General features: G+C 44.4%; 1 protein-coding gene and 1 long non-coding RNA gene across 2 annotated transcripts in view; one reads left to right on the top strand and one right to left on the bottom strand.

Moving 5' to 3' along the window:
• The window catches only part of MAP3K4 (mitogen-activated protein kinase kinase kinase 4), a gene marked incomplete at its 5' end in the record, with an annotated part of 88,387 nt that overhangs the window by 49,687 nt on the left and 13,647 nt on the right, over positions 1 to 25,053 (bottom strand). The window contains 1 exon segment of the mRNA XM_027773357.1: positions 3,368 to 3,610. Within this exon segment, the coding sequence (XP_027629158.1) occupies positions 3,368 to 3,610 (243 nt within the window).
• On the top strand, positions 18,100 to 22,284 carry LOC102500447 (uncharacterized). The gene is made up of 3 exons (XR_335114.3): positions 18,100 to 18,844; positions 19,804 to 19,925; positions 21,403 to 22,284. It is a non-coding gene; the product is annotated as an uncharacterized LOC102500447 (long non-coding RNA).

Raw genomic sequence — 25,053 nt, 5'->3', positions numbered from 1 at the left:
TTAAGTAAAGACAAAAAAGTAAAAAGAATTTATATTACAGCATAGACACACAGAGAAAATACCACATAAGCAACAACTACTGCTTTGTCAAAACATATTCCTCTACAAGTAAATCTATATAGCAAATAAATTCCACAGACTAAGATCAATTTTTCCACTAATTTGTTGTAAGACGAGATCTGAGAGAAAAATCTTCTCATGAAACTGATAAATTTTAACCAAAAAAAAAAAAAAAAATTCAAATATACTACATACCATAGAGCATGCCAACCTTTGTAATAATTCAGCAGTTTACCTCTGGTGATTTGTGACCTTGTCTACCACAAAAAACACATAATCACAAAAAAAGCGAAGAAACCTAAGATTAAACTAATGAAATTAGATGGGAATCAAGAGGAGAAAAGGTAAAAAAGGCAATCATTGGTCTTGGAGGCCATCTCACAGAGGAGCAGAAGGCCGAAGCGAGACCACTTGAGAAGCCCTTTCTACTGTGGGCATGGTGTTGTCAAATTCTCATCAACAAGACAGGAAGAAGCTCCCAGTCACAATGTTCTCAGGAACATTAGCCAAGACACCAAAGGAACTCCAACTCCAGTGCTGCCGATGGGAAAGAACTGGTACAAACTCCCTAGAATCTGAAAGCATTAAACTCACTATTGTTTCATACTCAGCAAACAACAAGAAATGTAGACTAAGATGTATCTAGAAACATAATTATCTCAATATTACTTATAACAACGGGAACTAAGTAGACAGTGATGCACCCATACATACAGTAGAGCACCACTGTAGCCACTTAAATTCTTCTCAAAAATAGTGTTTAAAAGGGAAAGCTCTCTCTCTCTCGTTCTCTCTCTCATACACACACACACACACACACACACACACACACACACACATGCTGTGTAAGAGGTATGTATGTGCAGGAAAAACAAATGGATGGAAATATGCCAAAATGTTACAGCAATGGTCTCTGAGTGGCAGATACTGTGATAAATGTTTGAGATAACAGATATGGTAATTACCCTGCTTGATAATTACACACTGTATTCATGTACTGAAAAATGACACAGTACCCTATAATATGCACAATTATCTGTCAATTAAAAACAGTGTTTTTAAAAAAATTATGCAGCAGAAGAGGGCTATGGTTATAGCAAAACCCACTAAGAAGTGTTCTGTTAAGATTATACAGATATAAACTGTATTAGTGATGTCTCTTAAGTGCTTACAAGTGATCTTTGAATGTGTTTCAGCCAAAAATTCTATTATCTTTTTACTCTAAAATGCTACATTCATCCAAATGTTATTTTTATTTTTCAAAGTATTTCAACATCATTTACTACTTAATCCTCACGATAGCACCCTAACAAAACGTAAATTCCACCTTGGTTAATGGGCTCTATTTGCAAAGCATCTGTTTTGTGAGGAAGGGCATTAGGAAGTACTGTCCTAGAAAACCACTGCAAGGCAGAATGCAAGTTCAAAGCAAGACCAAGGTGGGCAGCAAGACTGTAAGCAGCAACCCCATGGTGAGAGGGCGTGGAGTGGCAGTCAGTGCAGGCACAAACTTCAGTGAAGACTGAGATGCAGGGCCCAGTTCCAGCCGGCCCCCACAACCCTGGTCTATACCTAACCAAACGCACGCACACGTTTTATCCTGTGCCTACTGTCTAGCCTGTACTTCCCATCTTTCCACAGCCAGTTCTGCCCACCTGTGCTCCTAGCAATCCCTAGGGGATGACATGCACAACCGAGAGAAAATACACCAATCTTACTCTGTCTGGGACAAGACCTGAAATCCTTTATTTTATAAAGTGAATGCCAACATGCTACTATCACAAAGCATAGCCACACACTCACTGGCTCTAGCTCTGCTCAATACGACTGCTTCCATCCCATCCTCTGTTGCCCCTGAGGTCAACACCCCCAAGATCTAATCCAAAACTGACCACAGCTATGAAATCAAAAGCTGTCACTGCTGCTTATACCACACAATGGTTTCTGTAAGCAAAAAGTCCAAACACCTCCCCTCTGCATACTCTAAAGACACTGACCTATTTACATGTACCTTAAATAAACAAAAATAAACAAATTTAAGAAACTTAAATGTGGTTTGGCCTCACGTACAAGTGGTTAAGAGAGCTGGATCCACATGGCCAGCTGACTATTTCAAAACTGAGCCCCAGTGGTTTGTAAAACAGAGCAAGCTAGAGACAAAGTAGAAAGAGAGTGTGACAAGGGAACAGTATAGGAAATTTGGGGGGGAAATGGAGAGATAAGACACTTGTAGGACACAGATAAAGTTTATTATCTGTTGACGAGGATGTGTATAGTGGTCTCAACTGGGCTGGACTAAGATGTATATCATGCTGGGTAAAGTCTCTTTACAATCTAAATGATGTATAGCAATTGAATGTATGAATAATAAGAAAAATATATATAATTAAATTAAAAAAAAAAAAAAAACAGAGCAAGCACATATGAATGCCTAAAACCATGACAGGATGGAGAAACAGGAAGGGAATGACTGCAGTGTGACCATGCTCCACTGTGGGTAGGTGCTTCCTCCTCTCTCCCCCATCTCTCTCTCTCTTTGGCAAGCACACATGCCTTCTGGCAAGGTAAAAAAAAAAAAAAAGAAAGAAAGAAAGAAAGAAAGAAAGAAAGAAAGAAAGAAAGAAAGAAAGAAAGAAAGAAAGAAAGAAAGAAAGAAAGAAAGAAAAGAGAAGGGAAGGGAAGGGAAGAAGAAAAGAAAAGAGAAAAAAAGAAAAAGGAAAAGAAAGAAGAAACTTAAACACTATCTTTTATGAATGACTGTCAAGCTTCCAGTCTTCAAAGACGGATAGAAAGGGTACAGAGGCTCAAGTGCCATCACCATGTTTTCATGTCCTTTTAGAATAAGAAAGTGGATGGCAGAAAGACAGAACCACAACTGCATCTTTGAAGACTACGTGTAAGGAATATTTTTAATCACCCTAAAATGATCAGCTTAAAAACACTAACACTCGGGACCAGCAGGTGGCATGGTGGTGAAGGAATTGGGACTCCCTATGGCAAACTGTGGTTCGAGCCCTGGAACTGGCAGCCTGAAAATCACACCAAACACGTGTGTGTGCCCAAAATCCCAAGAGAAGAATGGAAGAGAAGGGATTATGACATAGCCATCCTTCCTGGGGGGTGATTTCTCACTTTCCCTTTCTTTGTCTTGCTCCAGCAAGCACACGTGCCCCATGGCAAAAAAAAAAAAAAAAAATACTAACACTCATTTTTCACTGTGCAAAATTGGGAGAAATCTCCAAAATAAAAATCACAAGCCATAGAGTAAAATAACTGCTAAACGTGTGAAAAAGTTTTTGGAACAAACCTGCTTAATACTCAATAAAGATGGTTCTCCGGCAGGTCTCTGTTCCAATCTTAACTTCAGGCACTCGTGAATAACGTTCAGAAGAACCCGACAGAGGACCAAGAAGGCTGGCTCGAAGGAGGGCAAGTCCATGGCCTTCAGCTCCTCCCACGACACGGTGCTGCGCTTCTGCTCGCGGGAAGGCAGGGTCCGAGACAACTGCACGTAGTCTGAGCCCCACATGGGATCTGGAAATTCAGAAAACTAGAACAAAATTCAACAGCAAAGATTAAAAGAACATACAGGGCAATGTCCTCTGGTTAGAGTTATAAACTATTATTCCCTATAATTTGCCGGCAAATCTATAAAGTTATAACTCAGTAAGGAAAAGAATCTCCAATAATTCAATATTTTCAACAAAGACTCCAAATGTTCTAAGATTGTTATTAAAACATAATAGAAATTAAAAACAAATCTGTAATACTTCTATCAAAGCAGTAGAGAAAGAAGTTCATTTTAACATTTTTACATCATACTTAAAATGAGAAAACTATTTTAAATTTATATTCAGTAATATCTACAACTATCTCTAGAGACTGAAAAAAAAACAGAATTATTAAAATTTGAGAAAAAAATTTCAAAATCAGGTAGCCTTTTATATAAGCATAAAAACTAGTGGGTTCAACCAATTCTTCCATCCATTTGTTCTCTTGAGCCATACTGAAAGACACTGCTAGGAAAAGAAAATTCCGTGAGACCCACCTGGCCTGTCCAATTACCTGTCATTGACGCTCCTGGCAATCCTGCTGTTGCTTGTCCACACTATTAGCTGCCCCTCAAGAGGATGTGTCCCCGTTACAAGTAGAACTGCAGCTTTCCTACGGCCGGCACAGCTGTGGCGACATCAGCGCGACCAAGCATATTCCAAGACCCGCCCACACTGGGAAAGCCACAGCTTCCCTTCACCAGTTGTGGCTACTTTGCCTCCCAGTGTCACTCGCATCAGTCCTCACTGTCTTTACTGAGCTCTGATGTAGTCTCCGACTCCCAAGGAGGGGAGACTGTTCGCTGCACAGCAGCCAGAGTGACTGTTTCAAACAGAAAACCCACACATACTCTCAGAAGATCCACCCAAATAAAACCTGACCTCTGACCTTGGCCTTCAAGGACCCAGTCTATTTCTGCCCCTCACTTGGGCAGCTGAGCCAGGCTCAGTCTCTACAGGGGGTGCTCTAGAAGCAGACCCCCACCCCATCCCCGTGTGTGTGACTGCTCTTCAATCCTGATTCCTTCAGGCCACAGGTATGCTCCCAGCTGTCAAGGTTTCTCCCCATCCCGTTCTTCTCCCTCGGGGCACCTACTGCACAGTATCTCGTCCACAGAACCTCCCGAGGGCAAGGACTGCAACGTCTAACACTGTATTACCCACAGTCCCAGTGCCCGGCGGTTACGATGGCACAGGGAATGTCTGTTCCAGGACTCTGTGACCACTTCCCTGACCTGACACTCTCAAGGCCCCCCACTTGCCTGTCTACCAAATAAGGCCCTGAGAACTCGGCCTGGTATGGCAGACCCTCCCTCCTGCCTTCATGTGGCATGCTCAGATCCCTCCCCTCTGCTCTCACATGGCACGCTCGACCAGGTGCACTTCTGCCACCCATACACAAGTGCCCACCGCGCCTGCGCCTGCTCCTCACTGCTCCCGCTCCTCTGCACGCTGCCGCTTCCAGGCTCACCGCCTGGTACCTGCCCAGGGACTGTCTTCTTTGCCCTCCGGCAACAGACCGAAACACTCCAAACCCAGATTCATTCCGACCTTCATTACAGAGACAGTGTGGCTTAGTGAGAAGAACATCGAGGTCCAAAAAGCAGAAAATCTGGTTTCAAGTCACTTCATCAGCTATGCGAATGTGAAGCATTATGTCGTCTCTCAGACTTGGATTTTTCATTTCAAAAATAGTCATCAGCTCAGCCTCTGTGGAGCGGATAAAGCGAGTGCCCTGCGAGACTGAAAGCCATACCGTGACCTAAGTTTCGGATTCCCAGGTATGTGCATGGCTGGGATCCTGACAAGCTAGAGGGATGGGGAAAAGGGATCGTGGCATGATGGGACCCCGCTAAGGGTGCTTCTCTCTCTTCATATGCACATACTGTGTCATAAAAAAATGTTTAATAATAATAGCTCTCACTTGCCTCTTATAAAAATTAAATAAAGATTAAATGAAATATACATGTGGAAACATACAAGCATACTCCATGGAACATCTGTCACGTGGCTCCTGTGAACACATCTGCCTCTCCTCTACTAGACCACCGCTGCTCGAGAGCCCATGCGGTCGTAACCTAAGTCGGGCTCATGGGAACCCTCTCACCTAGAACACTCAGAGGACTGGTACCTGCTCAGTGTCTGAAGTGCAGCCCCCCTCCACGGCAACTGGGCTGCTGTTTAGGCATCCCCTGCTCCTGTGCTCATGTTTCCGACGGACAGTCTGGCTCTGACAGTAATGCCTGCCCGCAGCCTTCCACGTCCCGTCCTTGAGCGTACATGCAGGCGTTCGACAAACTCAACCGGTTCCACCTCCTACACAGTCCTCCAGCCCACCTTCTCCTCTATGTCCCAACCACCCTAATTCCCACTGGCTTTTCGATGGCTTTTCCTGATCCCAACATTTCAATATCCACTGAGACTCACCTCACTATGAACCCCAGTGTGCTTGTGTTCTGAAGCTTGTCTGACCCTTTCTTTCCATTTAAAACACGATGGTACACATGATATTAAAAATGCTCATACAGTCTAATGGGCTGGTCCCCACAGAGATCCTTATCTCCTACCCCGCATCTCCTTTCCCCCTAAGTCTCTTACACCTCCCGACTTCAGCTACCATGCCGCTGTGACTCTGCACAGCAGATAGCTTTTATTATCAGAGGTTCTGATCTGCTGACAATGCCCTGATCCTCTCTGTACACCTTCACTCTCTCAGACACCACCTTCCTCGGTCAAGTTTCCTGTGACCGCACCAGATGACGAGCTGAACGGTAAACGCTCCTGCAGCTGTATTTATCATGCTTTAATGTTTTAGCTATTTAATTTTTCCATTAGACCACCAGCTCCATTCAAAAAATGTCCATCTGTATAGTTAACTATGGCTCTCCAACACGTAGCTTGGATCTTGTCTGGTGAATAAATTAATAGGTGAACTCACCAACAAAAGTGCCAATGTCTCTTCTTCTCTAGTTACTAACACTGTAACACTGACAAGCAGAACACTTGATCAGATCAGCCTTGTTAATACACTGTTTCTTAATTCTCAGGTTTGCTGTTGTACTCTATAGTGACAACAGTGATTTTTTTTTTTTTTTGAGAGGTTTTTGCTATAGGGCGTGTGGTGTGCGCTCACCAGAGAGACAGAGAGTGAGAAATCACCCCCAGGGGGTGACCATGCCACAATTCCTTCTCCTCCATTCTCCTCTCAGGATCTTGGGCACACATGCACACGCGCCCTGAGTGAGTTTAAGTCACTGGGCCCAGGACTGGAACCGTGGTCAGCTACATGGGAGTCCAGTGACATAGCTATTATGCCAACCGCTGGTTCCAACAACTGATTTTTTTTTTTTTAGAGATAGGTTGACAAGGTCTACAGTTTTAAAAGTGAGTGCCTTGATTATATATATATATATGTATGTATACACACACACACATATATATATATATTTAACTGGTATATCTGAGATACAATTAATGACAAAAATAAGAATTATGCTTTCTTCTTAGTACAAAATTACCAACAACATTAAATGCCTGGAAAAAATTCTGTTGTTTCCTCAAACACAGACATTAATTTATTCTATAGTATTAAACAGACCATCAAGCAAATAAAATGTTAACACAAAACCACTAAAATATAAAGTTGGGGACATGTCAGTGTTTCTACATAGTAGTACATTTGCACTAAAGAAAACAAGATTTATCCTTTTATGTTCAACACATAATTTTGCATTTAAATTCATACATACTTATATTTATCTCACAGGCAAGCTGCATTAATTTTTAAAACAATTACTTGCAACAAATATGGTCAGGTTAAGACATGTCTGTTCAAAGGCTTCGGGCACTATTCATGCTTCCTTTCCCAGATATAATGACATCAGGAAAAAATGTTAACTTAAAGCTCTATGAAATTTCGCAAACTTCCTATAATAAAATCCTGAAGAGTGCTTTTGGCATTCTCTACTATCCCAGCCTGCTGACCCACTGGCTACAGGCTCACCGAGCAAGGGACCAGTCCCTACTTCTCAACAGCTGCAGGACCACACTACCTGGGAGACCCAACAGCTAGATCCACGGAGCTACTGACTGGCTCGTGAGTACACTGGGTAAGTGAACACGTGTCCCGGTGGTGTGTGAGTACACGGGGTAAGCGAACATGTGTCCCGGTGGTGTGTGAGTACACTGGGTGAGCGGACATGTGTCCTGCTGGTGTGTGAGTATACTGGGTAAGCGGACACGTGTCCTGCTGGTGAGTACACTGGGTAAGTGGACACGTGTCCTGGTGGTGTGTGGGTACACTGGGTAAGTGAACAAGTGTCCCAGTGGTGTGTGAGTACACTGGGTAAGTGAACAAGTGTCCCAGTGGTGTGTGAGTACACTGGGTGAGCGGACACGTGTCCCGGTGGTGTGTGAGTACACTGGGTAAGCAGACACGTGTCCTGGTGGTGTGTGAGTACACTGGGTAAGCAGACACGTGTCCTGGTGGTGAGTACACTGGGTAAGCAGACACGTGTCCTGGTGGTGAGTACACTGGGTAAGCAGACACGTGTCCTGGTGGTGAGTACACTGGGTAAGCAGACACGTGTCCTGGTGGTGAGTACACTGGGTAAGCAGACACGTGTCCTGGTGGTGAGTACACTGGGTAAGCAGACACGTGTCCTGGTGGTGAGTACACTGGGTAAGCAGACACGTGTCCTGGTGGTGAGTACACTGGGTAAGCAGACACGTGTCCTGGTGGTGAGTACACTGGGTAAGCAGACACGTGTCCTGGTGGTGAGTACACTGGGTAAGCAGACACGTGTCCTGGTGGTGAGTACACTGGGTAAGCAGACACGTGTCCTGGTGGTGAGTACACTGGGTAAGCAGACACGTGTCCTGGTGGTGAGTACACTGGGTAAGCAGACACGTGTCCTGGTGGTGAGTACACTGGGTAAGCAGACACGTGTCCTGGTGGTGAGTACACTGGGTAAGCAGACACGTGTCCTGGTGGTGAGTACACTGGGTAAGCAGACACGTGTCCTGGTGGTGAGTACACTGGGTAAGCAGACACGTGTCCTGGTGGTGAGTACACTGGGTAAGCAGACACGTGTCCTGGTGGTGAGTACACTGGGTAAGCAGACACGTGTCCTGGTGGTGAGTACACTGGGTAAGCAGACACGTGTCCTGGTGGTGAGTACACTGGGTAAGCAGACACGTGTCCTGGTGGTGAGTACACTGGGTAAGCAGACACGTGTCCTGGTGGTGAGTACACTGGGTAAGCAGACACGTGTCCTGGTGGTGAGTACACTGGGTAAGCAGACACGTGTCCTGGTGGTGAGTACACTGGGTAAGCAGACACGTGTCCTGGTGGTGAGTACACTGGGTAAGCAGACACGTGTCCTGGTGGTGAGTACACTGGGTAAGCAGACACGTGTCCTGGTGGTGAGTACACTGGGTAAGCAGACACGTGTCCTGGTGGTGAGTACACTGGGTAAGCAGACACGTGTCCTGGTGGTGAGTACACTGGGTAAGCAGACACGTGTCCTGGTGGTGAGTACACTGGGTAAGCAGACACGTGTCCTGGTGGTGAGTACACTGGGTAAGCAGACACGTGTCCTGGTGGTGAGTACACTGGGTAAGCAGACACGTGTCCTGGTGGTGAGTACACTGGGTAAGCAGACACGTGTCCTGGTGGTGAGTACACTGGGTAAGCAGACACGTGTCCTGGTGGTGAGTACACTGGGTAAGCAGACACGTGTCCTGGTGGTGAGTACACTGGGTAAGCAGACACGTGTCCTGGTGGTGAGTACACTGGGTAAGCAGACACGTGTCCTGGTGGTGAGTACACTGGGTAAGCAGACACGTGTCCTGGTGGTGAGTACACTGGGTAAGCAGACACGTGTCCTGGTGGTGAGTACACTGGGTAAGCAGACACGTGTCCTGGTGGTGAGTACACTGGGTAAGCAGACACGTGTCCTGGTGGTGAGTACACTGGGTAAGCAGACACGTGTCCTGGTGGTGAGTACACTGGGTAAGCAGACACGTGTCCTGGTGGTGAGTACACTGGGTAAGCAGACACGTGTCCTGGTGGTGAGTACACTGGGTAAGCAGACACGTGTCCTGGTGGTGAGTACACTGGGTAAGCAGACACGTGTCCTGGTGGTGAGTACACTGGGTAAGCAGACACGTGTCCTGGTGGTGAGTACACTGGGTAAGCAGACACGTGTCCTGGTGGTGAGTACACTGGGTAAGCAGACACGTGTCCTGGTGGTGAGTACACTGGGTAAGCAGACACGTGTCCTGGTGGTGAGTACACTGGGTAAGCAGACACGTGTCCTGGTGGTGAGTACACTGGGTAAGCAGACACGTGTCCTGGTGGTGAGTACACTGGGTAAGCAGACACGTGTCCTGGTGGTGAGTACACTGGGTAAGCAGACACGTGTCCTGGTGGTGAGTACACTGGGTAAGTGGACACGTGTCCGGACAGACAGTGAGGAGTGGACACTGAACACACTCCGCACTTGGAGGAAACAGCAATTTCCGTAAAAGACCAAGGGGAAGAATCAGAGCAGCTGGCTTCTACTGACACTGATTAATGTAGTAAACAGCAGAGAACCATAAAAATACACCAAACGCACGAGTTCATTCAAGTCATCGGGAAAACAACAAACCAGGATTTTTGAAATAAATTCCATAAAGACAGTAAAAATAGAATAAACATTGTCAAAAGTCAAATTAATAATTCAGAAATTAATGCAAAAAGTATTACTACAAGCCAGAGCCAAAGGTGGAGGAGCGCTTTTGGCACAGGGAAGCTATCGCTAACATGTTTAGAGAAAAACAATCTCTGAACTGACAACTCCGAGTACATTCATTTACTGTCTCAAAAAAATCTCACTTCTACTTAAGAATGACTGAGTCCTGTCAAAAGAAAATTCAGCTGGAATAAAAATCTCAAGATAGGGTAAGGAAAATACTGATGGAAGTGACAAGCCACGAATCTAGCAAAATATGTATAGACAGATACGACTATATGATAATTTGGTTATGGACTGCAATTCAAGTTCTAGTATGGAATATTACTTTAAAAATTTTGAAGACATACTATGAGAAAAAGCCTGGATCTTACATTCCAAATTTTTTCAATAAAACCAGAGAGTGAGAAGGAGTAGTGAGTCGCAGCAGTAGCACACCTGTCATTATGTCATCCCAGCGAGGAGTTCTAAATACAGTATACAATCTCTGTCAAGCCAACCAAACAGGGAAATCATAGAAAAATGCATAATACCCATAAACATAAATAGCTCCAATAGAGCAATAATGTAAAACCAAATAACCCAACAGAAAATCAACAAAATGAGTAAGAAAATTTAAAGAAGTGGCCAATAAACATGAAAAAAAGAGTCAATGCCACTAGAAATGAAGGGACTTAAAGACTGAAATGAAATTATAACTTTTTACTGATCATGGATGCACAAAATGAGAAAAGGTAGGATTTCTCATTTAACTGCTGAGAAAAGTACAAATTATTCATTTTGCAGAGCAATTTTGCAGGATCTATCAATCAGAGATGTGTTTGTGCATACCCTATGAACCACCAATTCCATTTCAATGGACCATTCTTACACAATGACAGAACATATTCATAAAGGGGTGTGTATAAAATGTTCACAAAATCAACAAAATTAAATGTATATGAGGAATGAAATGATTAGGGCTGGCCCCTTGGCCTGGCTGTTAGGGGAGTTGAATCTCACAAGTCCGACCATGGCTGCAACTCACAGTGCGCAGTCAGCCAAGTGGGATCCAGCCACCTTCACCATCAGGCCACTGGCAGGCCCAGGAGAGCCAATGATTTCTAAGCCACCTCTGATGTTACATCAGGTTTGATCCAGCTGGCTCAGTCCAGTCAAAAATAATGTAGCATAACTTCCTTTCTTTTTTCTTACTTTTTTTAAGGAAAACAAAACAAAAAATTAAAGGCAAATGAGCCAGTATGTGCTTCTTAGCATGTCTTTCAGTTAAAAAGTTCTTATAACTTTACTTATGAAATCAGACAGGTGATGACTGAAGCAAATAAAAAGGTGACTATAACAACTACATTAGTAAACACTAGTATTGTGGGGGGCACACCGTGGCCTAATTAGCGTTTACAGGGGGCTGACTCAGAACAGCACTGGGGCCTGCTACCATGTCAGTGCTCCTGTCCTGTTCCGGGAGGCTCTGATTTGCCCAGTGTTTGAGGAGGACAGAGCTGCATGTATTCCAAGTTCCTTGAGTAATGCTGACATGCAACCAGGTCTGGAAGCCCTTTAGCACAGTTTAAAGCCTGGTATCCCAGAATCCTGGGTTTCAATCCCTTTAATAATCTAGCTTTGTGATTTGGAAGGTCCTTATCTAAAAAATCAGTGTCCTTAGCTATAAAACATACAAATAACATCACTTCACAGGATTGTGTCTTGCACACAGTCAGACTTACTAAAGGGCAGTTGTTGTTATACATTTGCTGGTTTCTACATGCTTCGTCCACTCTGAATACAAAAGGCAACCTTTCCAGAGTTTCTTATGATCATAAGAAAAAAATCAGCAAAATTATTATTGGAATACAAATAGCATTTCGTTGGCCAGTAAATTTACAATAACTATATGATTTCTTTTCTTTTTTAAAATAGGATGTTTGCCATAGGGTGCATGAGCTTGCCAGAAACAGAGAAAGTGAGAAATCACCCACCCCAGGAAGGATGGCCAAGTCAAAAGCCCTTTTCCTCCTTTCTCCTCTCAGGATTTTGGAGACACACACACACACACACACACACACACACACACCCTGTGTGATTCTCAAGCCTCTGGGTCTGGACCTCAATTGTGGTCAGCCATGTGAAAGTCCAGCACTTTAACCACTATGCCCCCTACTGACCCTACATGATCATTGCTCATTAAAACAAACTATTGAATCAGGCAGCCCCTCAGTACCGTAGTTAAGTGCTCTGCATTGGAGTCAGATCCCACACGGCCCACCATGGTTCATATCCCACCTCCAGCTTCTTGAAAAAAAACATGCTGGTTAAAAATAAAAATAAAAACATGCTGGTGCATGTGTGAGCATAAACAAAATCCTGACGGGACAGCAAAATGAAGGAAAAGGGACTGCGCCATGACCATCCCCCACTAGGGAGTACGTCTGCACTCGCTCATGTGTGCACAAGCTCGCTCACACGCGCGCACACTCTCTCTCTCTCGCTCTATCTCTGGCAGGCATATGCATCCTCTTGCAATTAAAAAGAAAAAAATAAGTAACCAAAACTTCCTGATATTTGAGGTAATATGTACAGTAATACACAACTGAAGTCAGACAGTTATGATATTTTTGTACATTTCACTAAATACAAATGCTCATTTTATTTTTCTCTTCTGAAACACTGTAAATTTCATAAAGAAAGTGAAAAATAAGGAGTATCAAAAACCATATCAGTAACCTAGAACTTAAGGATTTAAGCAAGTACTTAACATTTTAAAACTGCACAAACCCCACAAAACTATTCATTTTGAAGGGTGACTTTTACAGCATACACATTTTTTAAGAATTATTTTATTAAATTTTATTGATTGTGATTACTTAATTTGACCAGAGAGACAGAATGAGAGAGAGAGAGGAAAAGTAGCTGCCAGGACCTGGATTCGAACTGTGGTATGCTAAATGGGAGTCCAGTCAGTACCTTAACCACCATGCCACCTGCCAGCCCCCAGTATGCACATCGTAAGAAAACTAGTCAGGATATCGAGAGATCCCAGGATGACGCCCAGACTGATAGAACTGAGTCTCTATATTACCAACGCATGCTACCACCTCAGTGAAGGCGGCGAAGGAAAAGGTGCTGACCTGAGGCGCTCCGCGGTCCTGGCTACGGCGTTTCAATATACACCACAAGATTACAGAACAAGGAACGGTGCTTAAACACTGCGTTCTGTCTGCTACCTTCATTCCTCACAGGGACACTGGCTGTAAAGCTACATCACATGTCTGCTACGTGAAATGTCACCTGTACACTAGTGTGAGCAAACGTGGGTAACGACAGTAACAGGAGCCAGGGTTCTCGCAGTCAGAGAAGTAAGTTACAATCCATCAAAGGAGAAAGGCTAGAATGAAACGCTTGGTGCTGAATTGGAGCCAGAGACGTCAGTATGAACTCATGCTTATTTTTAGCAAATTGATGGATAATTACAGATCTGTATGAAGACATGAGTTAGAAGACATGCGTGTACTTTTTTTTTGAGAAGAGAGAGATTTTTTTGCTATAGGGTGTGTGTGCTTGGCACAGAGAGAGAGAAAGTGAAAAATCACCTCCCAGAGGGATGTTCACACACAATCCCCTCTCCATTCTCCTCTTGGGACTTCAGGTGCATGCGCACACACTTGGCATGAGTTTCAAGCCACCAGATCTGAGACTCTAACTGTGGTTGGCCACACAGAAGTCTGGCACCTTAACCACTACACCACTTGCTGGCCCTGACATGCATTTGTGTATTTCTAACTCTACCACTGAGAGGGTCTAGAAATAATGACTCCCCCCAACAGGAACAAACACCCACAATGTCCCCAGAGCAAGTTTTTTTAGAGAGAGATTTTTGCTATAGGCCGCATGTGCTCGCCAGAGAGATGGGGAGAGACAGAAAGTGAGAAATCACCCCCCAGAGGGGATGGCCACTCTGAAATCCCTTCTCTATCCTCCTTTGGGGATTTTGGGCATGTGCTTGGCATGAGTGTAAGCCGCCAGGTCCAGGACTCGAACTGCAGTCAACTATGTGGGAGTCCAGCAACATAACCATTGCGCCATCTGCTGGTCCCCACAGGACCTACTTCCTCATTTCTAAATATCATTCTCCAGTAAAGGAACCAGAGGTCCTTGGAGAAACAGCTGATTCTAAGGACTTGCTTGAGGCAAGCCTGGAGCATATTGTGGTGCCAGAAAGTAAGAAGTACTGGAAAAGCAAAACACGGAAAAGGATAAGAGCGTGTCAGAGGACACAGAGGCCAACTGAAAAAGCGCCTATGGCCAAAACGAGAACAGTTTGAGCAACAAATAAATCACAACAGTACTGTACTGTAACCCAAGGTTAAAAAAAAAAAAAAAAAAATGAGTCCACACTGACACAAATGACTGAATAAATGAGGGAGAAGAGGCAAACGCTGCATACAGAAAAATTCCAAATCATGCGTGTAGACACTACCCTTCCAGGAGGCAAAGATGAACTCCCCTCCCTTTGAGTCTGCACTGTGCTTCATTCCTCACTTCCAAAGAACAGAGTATGGAAAGGGGAAAGGGGTGACTTCTAAGAAGGCTGGCAGACACCACCAGATCAAGGTTAACATCACCAGTGACAATGTAATGCCATAAGGCACTTCAGCTCTGTAGTGTTCATCCCCAAGCACATCACCCAATCTAACCCTGTAAAAACACCAGACAGATCCAAATCCACGTTCACGAAGACTAAATGCCATGCGGTATTCTTGACTGGATCCTGGAATAGAAAGGAGTACAGAAAAACTGGGAAATCCAAATGTCTGTGGTTTGGTTAATACTGTTTTATACCAGTCTGTTCTTTTTGACAAATGTACAGGGTTAAGAAGCAGCTATTAGGGGAAGCCTGAAGAGCACACAAGAACCTTACACTGCCTTTGCCAAGTATTCTGTAAATGTGAAATTATTCCAATATGAAATGTGTATTTAAAAAAAAAATACATGAGGTAGTTTTGAGATTAAGGACACACCTTTTGGGCCAGCCAGTAGCATGGTAATTAAGGCAGCTGGATCCCACACAGCTAACTAACTATACAGTTCAAGTCTCAGACCTGGAGACTTGAAAAATACGCTAGACACATGTGCCTAAAATCCTGAAAGGAGGGAGAAATGGAGGAGAAAGGACTGTGGCATGACCATCCCCCGTGGGGGATGCTTTCTTACTTTCTCACTTGCATTTCTGTCAAAAAGAAAGAAAAGAGAAACCTTTTACATATACTTACATGATTTCTTGTTTCAATTTTAAAGCTAAGATTGAACTGTAAATATTACAAAACCCACCTTAGCTGCAGTAACTGTTGGAAAGGACACTTAGAAACTACCAAACTGGGAACCAGCAATTAGCGTAATGGCTATGTCGCTGGACTCCCACGTAGTCGACCGCAGTTCGCGTCCCGGACCCGGTGGCTTAAAACTCACGCCAGGCGCGTGTGCGTGCGTGCCCAAGATCCCGAGAGGAGAATGGAGGAGAATGGATTGCGGCGTGACCATTCCCCCTGGGGGGTGATTTCTCGCTTTCTGTCTCTATGTCTCTCTCTGTCTGTCTGGCAAGCGCACGCACCCTATAGCGAAAATCTCTCTAAAAAAAAAAAAAAAAAGAAAGAAACACCAAACTACTGAGACAATTCCTATGAATTTTTAAGAAAGGCTGGAAAGAGTTCTCAAATAAGCACTATCTTGTGGAGGAGGAGCAGCGTTTGGAGGCTGAAGAGCCCTGTCACAGGAAGACCAGCATCTCACATGAAACGGCTCTCAGAGACACTCATCCCTAAGGCCTGAGATCGACAACACCGGGCTAGAGGAGCATGGAATACAACAAAGTGGGAGAAACGGGGAGGAACGATGAGACCCTGGGATGCTCAGCAGGGAGATAAGAGATAAATGAGGAAGCATAAAAAAAAAGACCGCGAGGTGGTTAAGGTGCTGGACTCCTACAAAGTCCCAGACCTGGCAGCCTGCTTTCTCACTCTCTTTCTCTTGTAAAATTAAAAATTAAAAAAGAATAATAAATAAACTTAAATAAAAATAATTATTTAAAATAAAATAGATAAATAAAGACCTCAGATCATCTCTGGGTCAATGAAAGGAGGGGGAAAGAAAGCTTCCTCTTATTTTTCATTATGTTGTCCTTGCTGCCAAAAATAAGGCTTCGGTGGATATCATTTGCTAATTACACAGATTTACGTAAGTTCGATTTCATGCCCTGAGACTCTCATTCACAATGCTGCCTGTATAGAAAAGTATTTTCAAGATCCCAAACAACTATCTTAAAAGTGAACTTTGGAAACTAATCCATCCATTAATCTAAGACAACTTAAGTAATTAGGAATATGCTCTGAGGAAATCAATGAACAGAAACTCAGGCTTTCTAAATTTATAAGTATAAACAAATCATTAAAGCTATTTATGATATCCATATTATTAAAACAAATCACAAATAGGCATTTTTGGAGTTTTTTTAGTATCACTAGTTGCAATTTTTTAAATTTAAAGATTGTGAGATATAAAATGTCTTAAAGGAAAACTGTTTTGTTAAAGCATGCTTATAAGAAAAGGGAGTTATACGTGAGACTGTATGCTATCAGAAAACACCTCTGTTACAAGTAATTTAATCCTAAGGAATAAAAATATAAAAACAGACAAGAAAAATTAAAAATCAAAACTATATTTCTTTTTTTCTACAAAATATTCCCACTACATTCACTACTATTATCATAGAACCGTAAAAATAGTGCAAGATATAAGATATGTGTTAAGTACAATCCATAGAAATGGTCAGTTCTGGTGTTTGTTACAATTAAGAATAAAGCAAAATAGTCCTCAAACCTAAAAAGTTAACTTCCCTAAAACGGATGCCTTTAAAACATACATTTGGCAGCAATTAAAAGGTAAAATACAGTTTTAAAAATTAAATAGTCTAACTCATACTGACTTACAGTTAGTTTCAAATGAGGAAAAAAAAGGTAACAAAATTTCTAAAACTAAAATAATTTATATTTGCCTTTTATAGCATTTCCCCATTAATACAAATCTGTTAAAGCCTCACAACAACCCTGTGAGGTAGGTGGGAAGGTATTATCACACTCATTTCACACATAGGACTCAGAATCAGAAAGATTAAGTCATTTACACAGTTATGTGGCAAGAAAGAGACACAGCAAGAAACAGAACCCTGTCACTGGAAAGAGACACAGCAAGAAACAGAACCCTGTCACTGGACTTCAAAACTGGTTCTTTCCCCAAATACCTAGTAAAAATCACTAAAACTAAATGAGAACAGAAGTGTGACTGCTTTTTCCTATTTTCCAAAATCCTTTCCAGAGGGCCTGAAGGAAGTCACGCCCAGAAACATTAACAGACAGTTCTGACCCATTGATAAACGGGATCTTTCCTACACCTTGTTCCTGACATCCTTGGCATGGTATCTTTCTGAAGTATTGTAAGCATCCTCATCTCTGTTAAAGTACATTCTTTTCTGATCTCAGCAATCTTCCTTTTCCAGTCACCAATCTAAACACTATAAAACCCACCTTTAGGGGCCGGCACATGGCGTAGTGGCTAAGGGTGCTGGACTCCCACATGGCCAACCACGGTTCAAATCCTGGATCTGGTGGCTTGCTATCTCACTTTCCATCTCTCATTCTCTCTCATTCTGTACCTCTCTGGTCAAATTAAAATAAAAAAATAAAACTAAATTAATTCATTTAAAAAATGTTTTTAAAAGAACCTTTAGTCTGCAAGCCCCACCCCTGCTCCCTATGCATTTCCACATGTCCTTTTTGGGTCAGACCAATGGAAAAACTCTTTGCTAAATTCCAAACTTTGCCTCTTCTCCTCAAAATCAAATAAAAGGAACCCCTGTACCTAATCACTCCGAAAAGGGCAAGTTTTGCCTCTTTCCCAGGCCTAGGACACTCATGTTCTACTTCAAAATTGTTAGGTCAGAGGCCTGGGCAGCTCAGATGTGGGGGTTGGACGCCATGACACAGTCGGCTGACGCAACCCAGATCTAGTCTGTCGTTAGACCTCCACTGCACCCGAATCTAAGTCAGATGTAGCACACGGGGCTCTACTCTGCACACAGCACCAGGCCTTACATGGCACAGTAGCCTGCTCTCCCCCTAAACCTTTACCATACATGGACTGTTTCTACCTCTAAGACACTCCCCCTTCCCAATACTCACAGAAATCACTAAACCCTGTCCTAGGGCGCGACTTCTCTGGCCCACTTTCTCTTTCTCTTTCTCTGCCAGAGCAGTGAACCTTGCCTGGGAGTGCTCCCAATAAAGGCTCTACGTTCTATTTTCTCCCGTGATCGGCCCATTCCTTACATTTGGCACTGAAACCCAGAAGGAGTTTTGAGTACCGCAGTCCCCGCGAGGGCCTCTCCTCCCCTGAACCAGGAACCAACCCACCTGTTGCCGACTAACCACTTGCCCTGACCTTCTAAGGGTAAGTCCACCTGCCCATGGTTTCCAGGACTCAAACCTCCAGGTTCCCTGTCCAAAAACACGGCTGCGTCAGGGTCTGCTCTGACTCCTGGAGCTCAGGTGACTGTGAAGACGTCTCAATCCCCTGCTGCCCACCCCCCACTCGGCTCCATGAGCACTAAGATTTGGGATGCCTCTCCCTTTTCCGCTCACTTGAGTCCTGGACCCAATGGGTAATACCAAGTCCGTCACTGAGTCAACAACACCCCTGGGTGTCTGCTCTGTGCTCCGTAACTTCACCAAGTAAGAACTTGTTCAGGATCTGGCCACAATACGCTTTAGACAACAGATCTAAATGGCCTCCTGAGGCCATTTGATTACAATACCCTCACTGATTTGGATAGTTACTGCCGAAGGGTAGTCAAATGGTCAGAGGTTCCTTATGTCCAAGCCTTTGGGGACCTGTGTTCCCGCCCCTCCCTCTGCACCTCCTGCACTACCACCCAAGTCCTTCTCACAACCAGAACCCCACAATCTAAAACCAAACCTGTCCTAGAGGCCAATCTCTCTTCTATAGATGAACCACCCAAAACTCTTACCTCCCCTCCTTCCCAGTGCCCCCCGCAATAATCCCCAACCAGACCCTGGTCCCATTTTGGAGCTGCCAATCCAGGCCCCCCTTCACCGCTGCCTTCTCCTCACCCGTCTCCAGTTAGTTCACATACTCACTCACACTCTCACCCTTCTCTCGCCCCTTCCCCCAGTTCTAACTTTCTCTGTCCTCTCTGAGAAGTGGAGGGAATGGAGGGTATTGTCAGAGTCCATGTTCCCTTCTCTCTCTAAGATCTACCTCAAATAGAAAAAAGAATTGGGTCTTTCTCTGCTAACCCTCTGGCTTTTATCTAAGAGTTCCGCCATCTCAGGCTTATGATCTTACTTGGCATGACCTCTATGTAATCCTGTCCTCTGCTTTTACTGCAGATGACAGAGAATGAGTCCAGGCTGCAGCCTGAGAACATGCCGACCAAGCCCACCTGCTCAACGCGACTTTACCAGTCAGACAAGTGGCTGTTCCTATTACCAAACCTCCATGGGACTATCAGGTAAGAAACTCTGGCCCCCAAAAAAAACAAGACTACATGATCCAATGCCTCCTGGCTGGAATGCACAGCATCCCTAAAAAAAGATCTATTTTGACAAACTCCAAGAGACTACCCAGGGGGCAGACGAAAACCCAGCTGTGTTCCTCAGTCACCTTCCAGAGGCCTTAACCCTTTATACATGATTAGATCTCACTTCCCTGGCTGAGGCGTCTCCCTTTATTACCCAGTCAGAGCCTGGTAGCCAAAAGAAACTTAAATGGGCAGAGGACGGCCCTCAGACCCCTGTCCATGATCTGGTGAAAATGGCATTTGAGTTTTACAATGCATGGGAAGAAGCGGCTGAGGCTGAATGCCAAGCCCACCCTCACCACAAGGTGGTGATCCAAACCCAGGTCCTGGTAGCAGCCCTGAGGCTGGCAGCCCCACAGAGGCACAAGAATGGGGTTTCCTCATCTAAGTCCATTCCCCCAGGGACCATGTTTCAAGTATGGGAACACGAGCAGGCTCGACAGTGTCCTTGCCCCCAGCTGCCCACCAAGCCAGGCCTCAAGTGCAAACAGCCTGGTCAATGAGGAAGTGACTGCCCAGTGCTAACCCATCACTGGCGCCTCCTCGCAGGGAACAAGTCAGCCAGGTGGTCTCCTCTTGGGAGCTGTTGGGGCTAGCTGACGACTGAAGAGGCCCAGATTCGAAGACCCCCATTACCCTCGCCGAGCACAGGGTTAACACCACAGGTGGCGGATAAGTCCATCTCCTTCCTTGTGGACATGGGCGCTACCTACTCCATCCTGCCCTCCCATTAGGGGCCACTTTTTCCTTCTCAGATCTCGGTCATGGGACTAGATGGCACACCCTCCTGCCAACCTAGGACAGCCACCCTAACCTGCCATATAGATGGACGACCTTTCTCCCACTCCTTCCTAGTTAGGTCGTCATGCCCAGTTCCCCTCCTTGTCAATTGGGAGCTACCCTCCAACTTCCAGCTGCAGCCCCTGCCACTCACTTTCTCCTCCCTCTCATCTGTTTATCCATTAACTCTGATCCTTCTGGCCCTCCCTCCCTTCCTCTTCCCCCTGAAAAAGTTAACCCTGTTGTCTGGGACACTTCTGAACCGGTTGTGGCCTCCCATCACACTCCAATTCTTACTCGCCTCAAGGACCCCACCAAATTTCCTTCCCAACCCCAATTCCCTAACTCTTCAAATCTGACATGCCCTAGACCTACTGACGGCCATAAAAGGGGGCACCTATCTGTTCCTCAGGGAGGAGTGCTGCTACCACATCAACGAGACAGGGCTGGTTGAACAAAACATCCACGTTCTCAGCCGTCTAAGCAAAGAACTACGGGACCAGCAGCAACAGCACACTTCTCTTTTCCCAGACGGGTGGCAATCTACCCTCGTCACCTGGACTGCCCCTACTTTAGGACCATTCATTGTCATCTACCTTCTCTTCATGCTTATACCCTGTTTCCTCAGGTCCCTCTGAAGCCCAATCCAAGAAGTTTCCTGTGTGGCTGTCAACTAAATGCTCCTCCATCCCTACACACAAGTTCCCACTGAGCCCCCAGCCCCCGACTTCCCCTCTACGCCCCAACTCACAGCAGGAAGTAGTTAATGATTGAACAGTGTCCTATAACACCAAAACAGTCGTGATGTTAGGTAGGAGGCCTGGGCAGCTTGGATGTGGGGGTTGGACGCCATGCCAGTCGGCTGTGCAACCCGGATCTTAGCCTGTCAGCAGACCTGCGCTGCACCTGGATTTAACCCGGATGTAGCACACGGCACTCTACTCTGCACACGGGGCTCTACCTGCACACAGCACCAGACGTTACATGGCACAGCAGTCTGCTCTCCCCCTAAACCTTTACGATAGACTGTTTCTACCTGTAAGACACTCCCCCTCCCTATGTCCTTATAAAAATCGCTAAGCCCTGCCCTAGGGAGTGACTTCTCTGGCCCCCTCTCTCTCTGTTGGACCAGAGAACCTCGCCCGGGAGTGCTTCCAATAAAGGCTCTACATTTCTCTTTTCTCACATGGGCGGCCCATTCCTTACAAAAATAAACCACATTAATTATTAGTTTTGCAGACTTGGCTACTTCCGTCAACAGAAACAACCCCAGGAGGGGACTGCGCGCGCGTATGTGTGTGTGTCCGTGCACATGTATACACATGCGTATGCTTATGTACCTCCCTTTATAGAAACCATGTTTCTGAAATGAGAATGAAAACAAAATCTTACCTTCCCAACTGAGTTAGTTTAATTGTACAGCCTCAACTTTTGTTAGTTTGGATTAGTCTCCAATACAGAACTCCTACTTTTATTTAGCTCTCTGTTATTCTTTTATTAGTTAACAAACATTTATCATTACATGAACCAAAATTTAAAACAACAGGAGCTTCTACAGTTCATTTTTTTCTGAAAAGCATGAACCTACAGATAATTCAAATAAAGTCTTTAGTTCATATACATCATACACTTTAAATCTGTAAGTGTGTCTTTATTTCTATAACAAGGATAACCTCTTCAGTTTGATCTCAGTTGGTCAAACCAAAATCCTGTCACTCCAACAGTGACAGGAATTCCAACTGTGGCTCAACTACTACCGCCTTTTTTCAGCCTGAGTCCTAATAGGAAGCGCAGGCACTCATTCTCAATCTTCTCTCACTTGGACATATCCAAAGGACGCCTAGCACTTCCATCAGTGCACTGCTCAACTGCCTCCAAGAGTCTAGTGGGGCCCTGCAGTGGCGGCGCAGGCAGGAGGGCGCTGCTGTGCCATGCTGGAGCCACATAAGGAAGGCTGAGGTTCAGCTCCTAGGTCGACCCAAACATGCCAGGTGTCCATGTGGGTTCCAACCCTCTACCACAAAAGCAAAGAAGCTTAGATTTAAAAGAGAATCAAGGGGGAAGGGGAGGGTGTGTTAAGCAGTTTATGGAAGCCCCACACGCCACCCTCACCACCCTCACCACACATATCCCTCTCTCCTAGAAAAACCACTCAAGTACAAAGAGGCTGTACTGCCAGGGCTTTCTCATTCACATTACTTCAAAACTAGTGCTCACTTCACCATAAAAATCAGTGCCGGCTCCATGGCATAGCTGGAACATGGAACTCAAAGTGAAGTCAGATCCCACATGGCGACCACAGTTCAAAATCCCAGCTGGTCAGTCAGCCTGAGGCATGCAGGGAATGCCCAGGAGTGCCCAGGATCCATCACGTGGAGGAAGGAGACCACAGTGTGACGAGACCCTGAGAAGGATTCTCGTCCCTCTCACACTCTCTCATACACATACTACATGCTCTACCATGAAGAGAGAAAAACATTTTTAAAAAATTAAGTATCAACCATGTCTTGCCCACATGTCCTTGATGGAATTAAACTACTCTGGCCAAAAACATACCAAAGTAAGTGACCCACCATTGTATACAACACTTACTGCATACCTAGTTTTACTCTACTGACTTTGAAACCTACACTGCAATAAAATCTCTTTACAGTTATTCTTGAACTGAAATGAAAAAGGCTCCTCTGGTCTGATAAATTCATGTCATTCACTAAGTTAAAATACTATTCTAAGAAAGTAACTTATAAGTTCATTTTTAAGATTTCTAATTGAAATAATACCACTCAAAATAAACTAATCCCTTAAATACAGCTACTGAGCATTGGTTCACTCTGTAAACACCTTGCTGTACACATGTGAATGCTCACCCCCACCTTCTCCTAAGGGTTCATGATCTGGCCTTCAGAATAAAAATCAAAATTCTACAAACTTAGGTTCTCTTCAGAAGCTGCCCATCTTAAAGAAATGCTGTCTGTCTTGTCATTTCTGACTCCAAAGCATGCCAGATTGTGAAATAAACTGAAGTTGACAAAATAAAAATAGCAATTATATACATATGTATTTACAAAGCTACTAAAATCCAGGATTACAGACCAATACAGGTATGTATAAAATCTCTCAAAGATCTGAGTGCTTTCACTCCCAGCCAGATGAATAAACATGTAAACACAACAGAACAGAAAAGTAACTTGCACTATTCTGGACTCTCAAGAATACTATCCCATGACATGCCCCTTTCTTGTTTTTCACCCTCAACACATGCAATTCCAGGGACCAGCAGATGACATAATGGTTACGTCACTGCACTCCCACATGGCCAATCGTGGTTCAAGTCCCACACCCAGGAGCTTGACACTCATGCCAGGCTCATGTGCGTGCATGCCCAAAATCCCAAGAGAAGTTCGAGAAGGGACTGCGGTGTGGCCATCCCTGCTGACGGAAGGTGATTTTTTGCTTTCTGTCTCTATCTTTCTGTCCCTCTGGCGAGTGTACAAGATCTATAGCAAAAATCTCTCAAAAAAAAAAAAAAAAAACCAATATGGAATTCCTAAGGTAGCAAGCTACTGAAACCGAATTTGTGCTGTTTTCAAGTCACTTCTTCCAGTGGACACCTTCTCTCACAAAAATCTTCATATCTGAAAGCATGTACTTAATAATAATCAAGAATCCCCTTAAGCCTTTATCATCTATGCTGAACACATATCTTGCCAAACAATACACACTTTTTCCCTTTGATCATTCATTCTCTTTAAAACACACTAGTCCAACCACAGTAGCAGAGGTAGCAGATCACCTCTGCATGATACTGGAGCCATATGGCATATGGGAGGCCTCGGGTTTGGACCTGGGGGCATGCCCAGGATGCTAGCTAGCTGGGGAGGATCACAGTAGGGTGAGACCCCGTGGGGGGCACTTCACTTGTTTCTTCCTTCTCTCTCATGGGAAAAAAAAAAAAAAGAACTTTCAAAAACATGTTTAAAAGTAGAATACAATGACCAAAATTGGACATGCTACTCAAAAGGGATAAGCAATTTCCAAGACTAGAGAAGAACTGTTCCCATGCCCTTGGGTACCATATTCATTTAAAAATCTTTGAGCATGTTGGTGACTTTTTTTACTACCCTATATGCAGCTTGTAGTCATCCAAGATTATGGCTTACTTTCCTGTTATTTATTCCTAGCCTGTCCTCCATCCTATACTTATATGTTCAGACTCCCCTACTCCCCACCAAATACCACCCTGCACTTAATTCACTGAATTTCATATAGTTTTCATAGA

Source organism: Tupaia chinensis, unplaced genomic scaffold, assembly GCF_000334495.1.
Source record: "Tupaia chinensis unplaced genomic scaffold, TupChi_1.0 Scaffold000346_1, whole genome shotgun sequence".
NCBI classification, from domain to species: Eukaryota; Metazoa; Chordata; class Mammalia; order Scandentia; family Tupaiidae; genus Tupaia; species Tupaia belangeri.
This window is presented reverse-complemented; position numbering and strand designations above follow the sequence as displayed.